We start from the raw sequence: 9,283 nt of genomic DNA, 5'->3' as shown, positions 1-9,283 counted from the left end.
CGATTCGATGACATCATTCACGCTGACCGATTCGATGACATCATTCACAAGCTAACCAATTCTATGACATCATTCACACTCACTGATTCAATGAGATCATTAACACTGACCGATTCGATGACATCATTCACGCTGACCGATTCGATGACATCATTCACGCTGACCGATTCGATGACATCATACACACTGACCGATTCGATGACATCATTCACACTGACCGATTCGATGACATCATTCACGCTTACCGATTCGATTACATCATTCACGCTGACCGATTCGATGACATCATTCACGCTGACCGATTCGATGACATCTTTCACGCTGACCGGTTCGATGACATCATTCGCGCTGACTGATTCGATGACATCATTCACGCTGACTGATTCGATGACATTATTCACGCTGACCGATTCGATGACATCATTCACGCTGACCGATTCGATGACATCATTCACACTGACCGATTCGATGACATCATTCACGCTGAACGATTCGATGACATCATTCACGCTGACCGATTCAATGACATCATTCACGCTGACCAGTTTGATGACATCATTCACGCTGACCAGTTTGATGACATCATTCACGCTGACTGGTTCGATGACATCATTCACCATGACCGATTCAATGCCATCATTCACACTGACCGATTCGATGACATCATTCACGCTGACCGATTCAATGACATCGTTCACGCTGACCGTTTCAATGACATAATTCACGCTGACTGGTTCGATGACATCGTTCATGCTGACTGGTTTAATGACATCATTCACACTGACTGATTCAGTGCAGTGTATTATGAGATGACATTGTTAAAATGAATGTTTGTGGGAATAATATTTAAATATTTGCATTTGCAAATATACCGAAAACTCCTGTTGAGTACGTTCATACTCAGTATTTTAAAAACAAAATTTACCCAGAATTCTCTGCTGCTATATGGAATGCAATTTGTAATATAAAGGGAGCGTATATTAAATAATTAATCATTATAAGATCGGTATATATTTAAAGAGGAGTATAATAAAATCTTGACATTATATTTAAAGAGGAGTATAATAAAATCATATGTGTGTGTATATTTATTTGTAAGTATATTTGTGTATAGCTCAGTGTAAGTGTGTAGGTATGAATTATGATTTAATAGAAGCATGTCATGTTCTTTCTGTCCACGAGGAGGTGCAGCTGCAGTCTTTACTCTTAAATCTTCTGTATCATCTCATGCTTGTCTCAGTCAAACATTAAAAGAGACATAAACTTGTCCAGATACATTACAGACTCCAATAAACTAAACATTATAAGAAGAAACCATTTCTTTCTTTCTTTTTATATTAATTTTTGCATTGTTGTGCCTGTAATGATCTGCAGTAGTTTTGCAGATGTGAGTTTGAGATGTTTGGAGATGTGTGTGTGTTTCGCAGGTGCTTGTGGTCTACAGTTATTGAACAGGAAGTCATATGTGGTATTCTTCATCTCCAGTCTATATGAATATACTTACAATTACAAGAACTTAAAACACACCTACACAAACAAAACTAATAGCACTGATAAACTCATTTTCAGGGTTCATTTTTTTCTATTAAAGTGATTGTAGAATTGAGATTTGTTTTGTTTTGACTTGAATAAATGAGCTTTAGTTTAGTTTGAGTTTATTTAGTTTGATTTGATGTTCTGATCTCAGTTGTTATCACACACGTACATTATAACTGTTTGGGGTAAAATTAGTCAAATCTTTGTGAATCTTTGCCAGTCACTTCCTGTTCATCATCATCATCATCATCATCACCACAGCCTCAGTGTGTGAGTCAGACACTCGCGCTCTCACAGGTACGTACATCAATCTTTATTTTTCACTTTTCATAACTAAAAGTTTAAGTTTAATCTGTTTCTGATTGTTACATTTTAAGTGATATTTGAATGCATTATACGTGGATGGGATTTCTTATATAACTTTTGAATTTGAATGAGACAACTTGAGGATATCAATGAATCTAGTTTAATTTTAAACTGCTTAGTTACATTTTTTATTACCAGATATTCAATGGCCAGGTTTAAAATGAAACCAAATGTAGTTACCAACCAAAGTGATTCACTATACTGGTTTAATAGTTAGATTGTATTGTGCTTGTATATCATTTAAAAAGAACTATTTTTGAATTCATGCAAATTACTTTTTATTCAAAGCCTTTTAACGCAGTAATGTGGTAACGACTCTGTGACCTTCAGCATGATCTTTATTAAGAAAACTTCATGTATTGTGCTTAGATTTCAACCTGTTAAACAAATTCATGTCAAAGCGGTGTTCTTAAATAATGTACAAGTTAGGCTATTTACTTAAATCCAAGATATGAAAATAGGCAAATGTTTTGCACAGCAGATCATTCACACGACAAAATGGAGGATTACGACAAATCAGCAGCAGTTTGATGTTTTTATTAACAGGAATCAAAGTGAAGAAAGAAAATACTGAGAGGAGAAAGAAAAATGAATAAAAGATCTTTCATGTGTCTGTTCTGCCTCCTGACAACTGTGAGCATAGACAGTACGAATACCGTGGGTAAGAGAGATGTGTTCATTTAGTGTTTGTTTCAGGTGTTCATTCAGTGTTTGTTTCAGGTGTTCATTTAGTGATAAGTGTTCATGTATTCATTCAGTGTTCATTTAGTGTTTATTAAGTGTTCACTCAGTGTTCATGTGTTGATTTATTCAGTGTATATGTGATTGTTCAGTGTTATGTTAACTTAGTGTTTATGTGTTTATTCAGTGATCATAGTTACCATTCATAGTTTTATGTTAAAAAAATAACATGATCAGATACTGTGCATAAGAATTGTGTTTAGATGTGTAAAATATTTAAATAAATGTTAATCTGTTTATTTTTGCTTCTAGACATTCAGGTCACTGAGAAGGAAAATGGCTTACAACTGACGTGTACTGGAGGAACGTTTCAAGTAAACGGCAACGGCACTTCAACATTAGATCTTACATGGGATAAATCTGGAGATTATAAGTGTGAAGACATCAACTCCCCTGAAAACCAAATTATAATGACAGTAAAGATGCGATGTAAGTAGAGGTACGAGAGTCCTGCTGATGTTCTCATAGTGTACGTGATGTTTTGCATTGAAGTATTTGTGTGTATTTGTTACTGTGTGTAGCAAGTGAGGATCTGATTCAGCTGGACACCACAGCGACCATCGCTATATTGTTGGGTGATATCGCTGCCACAGTCCTGATCGGTTGGGCTGTTTACAGCATCTGTGCTCAACCCAAACCCAAGAGCACCTATCAGGGTAACAAAGGTGGGTTTACACAAACATTCTGATCATTATTCATACTAGACAACCACACCTGGGGGCCTCATTTATAAAGCGTGCGTACGCACAAATTTGATCGTAAAGTGTGTGTACGCAAAAATCCACGACAAAGTCCATATTTATAAAGATTGTCTTTGACGTGTAAAAGTGCTTAGCGCCACGTCAGGCTCTGAGCAGACGTACACAATTTTGCACTTTTGAATTATGCATTGTTTAAAGGCAGAGATCTGAAACTGCTCCATTGCGCACAAGTTCAAGATCATTTGTGATTTATAAATTTCACATCTGAAAGAAAAGGGGTACACGCGCTTTCTGCGCATACGTTCGGTTTATGAATTACACATATGCATTTTTGATAAATGATCGTAAGATCAAATGTAGGATGGTTTCTACGCAGCATTATAAATGAAGCCCCTGAAGTTCATGTTCTCCAGAGACTCTTCTAAAGAGAAATTTATAGGGGCGGTTTCCCGGACTGGGATTAGACTAGTCCGAGACTAAAACATTTTTAAGAGCTCTCCAAACTGAAAACAACTTGCACTGACATATCTTAAAATATGTCCGGCTCCACCGGACCAAGTGTCGAGGTGTCCTTGAGCAAGACATCTAACCCCAGCTGCTCCCGACGAGCTGGCTGGCGCCTTGCATGGCTGACACCGCCGTCGGTATATGAATGTGGGAGTGAATGGGTGAATGTGAGGCAAATTGTAAAGCGCTTTGGATGGCCATAGGTCTGTTAAAAGCGCTATATAAATGCAGTCCATTTACCATTTACCATTTAAAATACATCAGTGCCCTTCATTTTGCCTTAAAATGCACACAGGTAATGTTTTTAGTAATGCATGTTTGTTAAAACTAGTTATACTTCCTAATTAAACTGAGGCCTAGTCCTGGATTAAGCTAATCCCTGTCCGGGAAACCACCCCATAATCATCTAAAGTTTTCAAAGCCGTCCACATGCTGAATGTCATTTGATTAGTGACTTAAACTTTCTTGAATGTTCATTTTTACTTTACATCACAACTTAATGTAACGTCCTGGTTTTCTCTCTGTTTCCAGCCTCTGACAGACAGAATTTAATCAATAATGCTGCCGGAGACACTTATCAGGTAATACATCCTTTATTTAAAGGTAATGTTAAATGATTAGTTGTAAAGTTTGAATTAATCCTGTTGTGTTTATTGGTTTTTAGCCTCTGGGCAGCCGATCAGACGATTACAGCATGCTTCAGCCAAACCGCAAGAATAAAAACAAAGCTCAACCACTTTCACCCTAAAATGACATTAAAACAAATCTTCTCATCATAATTCAGCTCAATGTCAGAATATATGTTTTGTTCCAACCACAGTTTTATAAACGCTTTTAATCCTATAGAGACACACGATAAACACAACTCTTCCACTTCAATTATTCAATGATGAGAAATACATAAAAAAAAGATCTAAATAATTAAAGGAACTTGATAAACATCTCGTATTTGGTAACGCTTAACAAAAAAAACATGAACTAAGATTAATGAGTGTTGTAGACATTTTCTTCTTTTACTAACAAATAAAAATGTATGATGTTAGCGTGCATTTCAATAAAACATTTCCACTTTGTCTTGAACAAAAGAAAACATTTTTAAAATCAGATAAAGTCTTCATTTCACCTGCTGTACTTTGTATTCTTATTTCCATTCACAGTTCCTGTAAATGTTTATGAATTTTTGCTATAAAAGTTTATACACACACGTGATTAATAAATCATGCAAAATCATTTATTGACTTTTATTTTCATACTTCTGTTTCATGAATTAGTAAATAAATGTTTTTAAATGACTCTCATCTTTCTAGTGAGATGATGATTGGTTGTTTTAAAGTCGTTTCATCTGAATAATTAAAAGTAGATTTTAATATTAAACATTGATTGTTTTTGTTTTTCTGTCATAAATGTCTTCTGTTAGCTCATGTGTGTATAAAATACTGTTTTGATCAAATATGTGTGTATGAAATAGCCTAAAATTTTACTCAAAATTGTGAGAAACAGAGCCGCATTATTTGTGAAATTATTTTGTCTTAATTCTCATTAAGGTTTGTAAAGTTAGTGATGTTGTTCTGGTCATCGTTTATGTTCCTCACAACAGCTACAGCATCAACTTCTTATTTCACAATAAAGTGCACATGAAATCATTTGGACTTTTGGGATAGTTTATCATTAAATAATTCTGTATTCACTTTATAATGATCATTTGTTTGAAAAGCACTCATTTGTGTTGTGACGTGTGTTTTTTTTCTTGGAAAAGCAATGTTTTGTATGTTCAGGTTTTGCAAAACTGTACGTCACATTTATTTTCCAATTAGAGCGGTTTGTTCAGTTTTTAGTCAGAAATTAATTTCTGTTATTTTCTGACTGTGGCTTCTGTCACATGAGTTTAAGAGTATCAATGCTCAGATCTACATCACACACACACACACACACACACACACACACACACACACACACACACACACACACACACACACACACACACAAACATCCTGTCTGTATACACTAAACCAGCTTCATCTGCATATGGTAAACTTCAGAAAGCACAAAGCAGTCACCGGAAACATGTTTCGAGATGCTAGAAGTTTATTGAAATGATTTATATAATCTGATTATCAGTCAACACAAAACTTCATCATTCATGAAAAACATGCACACATCATGTGACAGAACAAAATGAAAACATTTCATGAATCTTACATTTAAAAAATAGAAAATAAAACTATGACATGAGTGTAGATTTGTGAAAGATAAGTCAGACGTGTGTGTAGTATTTACAGTAAACCATAATGTTTCCACTTTCTCAGGTATTTCCATTTGAAGTTATTGAAGTGTCTTTTTCATGCTTTATGAGCAAAACTTTCCATGCATACACACATTTATTTTAAAACACATCTCTGATTCACACAAAAATGATTTCATTATGATGTTATTTAAAAGCACTATAAATGTTTATTAGAGAAACTTTACAAAAGAGATTACAGAGTCAAATACTAACAGTAAAAGCAGAAAAAGGTGAGTTATTCAGAATACAGACGTCTGATTCGGTGAGAAACATCTAACGGATTCCTGCGTACAAATCTCGAGTTTGGGTCTTGGGGTTCAGCGGCTGAAAAAGATTCATTGACATTCAATTTAAAAAGTTTATTTGAATCTTTTTTTGCAATTCATCTCTTTGGATGAACCCATGAAATGACATTGACAGAATTATTGTTTCTCATTTTTAAATAAGTTTAGTATTGTTTGATTAAAAAAATAAAGGTAAATTTAATTGTGCAAATGTATGTACGCACCGCATAGTCAGGGTTTGGGGGTCTTGGAGCATCTGCACATTAAACAAAATGCAAAAGTCAATTGAAGTGTTTAGTTAGGATTACGGTTAGTTAAATACTAAAATTAACTCATTAAAGTGTACAATATTTAAAAAAAATATTTAGATTAAATTTGTCTTCAAGAAGCTTCATTGTCATTTCAGCTGATGCAATAGTCTGTGTGTGTGTGTGTGTGTGTGTGTTGTACCTCTCTGCTTTGTGTTGTCGCTCTTTCTCTGGGTACACAAGTAAACTAAAAGTATGACTCCTCCAGTTAACAGTAAATCCCCAATAATAACACCAGACGCCAGCCCGGCGTTCAGCTCATAGCAGTTCTTACACACTACGAGAAACAGAGAGATTTGTGAAACATCATTGTAAATATTTTTGTGATTTTACACACTGTTTGTTGTGTCCTCACCTTTTGACTTAATATAGAATTGATGTTTTTTTCCATCAGCATCGCAGGTGAAGGTTCCTGAGACTGATCCATCTTTAGCTTCAACCGTGAGTTCTGTTTGTTGTTGTAGTTCTGATTGATCCTTGACTTTCCATTTCACCACTTCTCCTGTTTCAGGACAATACAAAATGGCTGATGTGTCTGTAAACACAACTGTAAAGAAAACAAACACAAATTACAAAGAGCTTGAATTATAAATCTTCTGTAGATTTTTTTCATCAAATAACTTCTTCATTATAAAACTTTAATATAAATGATTCTTACCTTGACTCTGAACTTCATGCACAGCTGCTGTTAAGAGCAGTAACATAAACTTCATGAACATCATCGTTTCAGATCAATCCCCGAGCTTATTAATGTAATTACAGATATTCAGTCTTTAGATTTAAATACAAAAATATACTTAAGTTTCCCAGACCCGCTCACTTCTGCTACAGGAAGAGCGCTTCAAATGCACACACCCGCTCTCTCTCTCTCTCTCTCTCTCTCTCTCTCTCTCTCTCTCTCTCTCTCTCAGGCCTGAGTTGTTTTTTGTGGTCCGTCTGCAGTTGTTGTATTCAGGACAAACTTACTCTGTTTAATGCAACTTTACAAGTTTATTTTTTATTGTTGCTGGGTTATCATCACCTAATTCCTGAGTATTTACCTGAATGATTTCTGCTTCTGCTAGACACCTGATCAGTTTAAAGATCTGATGATGATTACATCCTACATTAAAATGTAAAAAAAGTTCAATTGAATTCTAAAAATTATTGTCATTTTATTTTATTTGTTTTGATTTTCCATTAATTACCCCATAAACAAATTGGCAATCACTGTCAAAATGTTGCTGTAGTTATGCAGCTGTTTGCCAGTCACTTACTGTAGATTTAAATGTATTTTATTTACTGTCAACAGTTTGTTCAAAGTTAAATGAACATTAAACATTAACAAGTCTTTATCTTTACAGCATAAAACTATAATAACAGCCTCATGCAAAGCATTCTGGGAACCAGAAATCCTCATCAATCTTATTTTCTGTTTTATCCTTCAGATTTTTGGTTCCCAGAATGCTTTGCATGATGCTGTTATTTTATAGTTTTATTCTGTAAATATAAAGACTAGTTAATGTTTAATGTTTAATGTTTAACCAGTAAATAAAATACATTTAAAACTACAGTAACTTACTGGCAAACAGCTGACAGTAACACTGTAATTTATACAGACATATTTTATAGCTAAAAACATTAGATAATAATAATAATAATAATAATAACAAAAACAAGAAATATAATAATAATAAAAAGCTAATGCCATCTGTAGAAATTTGTATTTACCTTCCACTTGATTTATGTATTTCATTAAATTATTGAAATCATTTTACGGAGCAATTAAGACATCTTATTTTACTCAATATATGAAGTTGTCATATTTCCTATTTTCATATTTTGATATCAATGTTTATTTTTATAAAGTTATCTAAAAACATTTGATGTGCTGTACACTAACATTAAAGTATTTAAAATGAATCTTGCACTAAACATGACTGACTTTAAACTGAACGTGTATGTGACTCGGTCTTCATCAGATCTGATTCACTCAGCACATCAATCAGGTAAACCATTAGTGACAATAAAAGCGAACATGACAAGGAATAAATGTTTACCTTTACTTTGTGAAGGAAAGCGTTTACTTAATTTAATCCTGAAGTGTTTAACTAGAATAACTAAAGAGTTGTAGCGGCGTCTAGCGGCCAAACACAGCGCAACACACAAAAGCTTTTTAACATACGAGCTTAATTTATTTATTTATTCTGAGCGATTAAACATGATCTCTATAATAACACCGTCATTACTTTTATGTCGACATAAGTCTGGCTATTAATCAGTGTATTTTCAATCACCTTTATTAATATAATGTTAATATAAGTGAGGTTTGGCGTAGTTTGAGCCATGACTGTAAAAAAAGGTTTAAGCAAACTCTCGCGTTACCCTGACGTCATACGCCGATCGGTCTGCGCTGCTTACACACCTTGGCCGTTTCTCAATCAGAAGGCTGCAGCCTGCGGAGGTCGCATATGCACACTACATACGCCATTTAGACTGGTTTATTTAAGTTAACTGAACTGACCATTACATTCGCAAGTCATCAACATATTACAACAAATTACAATTAACTAGGAA

At 34.4% G+C, this 9,283-nt stretch overlaps 3 protein-coding genes across 4 annotated transcripts in view; 1 reads left to right on the top strand and 2 right to left on the bottom strand.

The window, feature by feature from the left end:
* Window positions 1-9,283, bottom strand: part of sidt2 (SID1 transmembrane family, member 2) — a 245,192-nt gene that overhangs the window by 67,536 nt on the left and 168,373 nt on the right. The gene's annotated exons all lie outside the window — the stretch shown is intronic.
* On the top strand, window positions 1,696-5,494 carry LOC135770610 (T-cell surface glycoprotein CD3 delta chain-like). The gene is made up of 6 exons (XM_065280244.2): window positions 1,696-1,833; window positions 2,449-2,563; window positions 2,896-3,072; window positions 3,165-3,308; window positions 4,383-4,432; window positions 4,516-5,494. Exons 2-6 carry the CDS (start codon window positions 2,491-2,493, stop codon window positions 4,597-4,599), a joined length of 528 nt encoding a protein of 175 aa, XP_065136316.1. The 5' UTR covers window positions 1,696-1,833; window positions 2,449-2,490; the 3' UTR covers window positions 4,600-5,494.
* On the bottom strand, window positions 5,915-7,571 carry LOC135770189 (T-cell surface glycoprotein CD3 epsilon chain-like). The gene is made up of 5 exons (XM_065279924.2): window positions 7,386-7,571; window positions 7,083-7,274; window positions 6,870-7,004; window positions 6,644-6,675; window positions 5,915-6,459 (listed from the first exon to the last, which is right to left on the bottom strand). Exons 1-5 carry the CDS (start codon window positions 7,447-7,449, stop codon window positions 6,409-6,411), a joined length of 474 nt encoding a protein of 157 aa, XP_065135996.1. The 5' UTR covers window positions 7,450-7,571; the 3' UTR covers window positions 5,915-6,408.

Source organism: Paramisgurnus dabryanus, chromosome 8 (genome assembly GCF_030506205.2).
Source record: "Paramisgurnus dabryanus chromosome 8, PD_genome_1.1, whole genome shotgun sequence".
Lineage (NCBI taxonomy): Eukaryota > Metazoa > Chordata > Actinopteri > Cypriniformes > Cobitidae > Paramisgurnus > Paramisgurnus dabryanus.
Note: the sequence above shows the minus strand (reverse complement) of the source record. Positions and strands in the feature narration are given on the sequence as shown.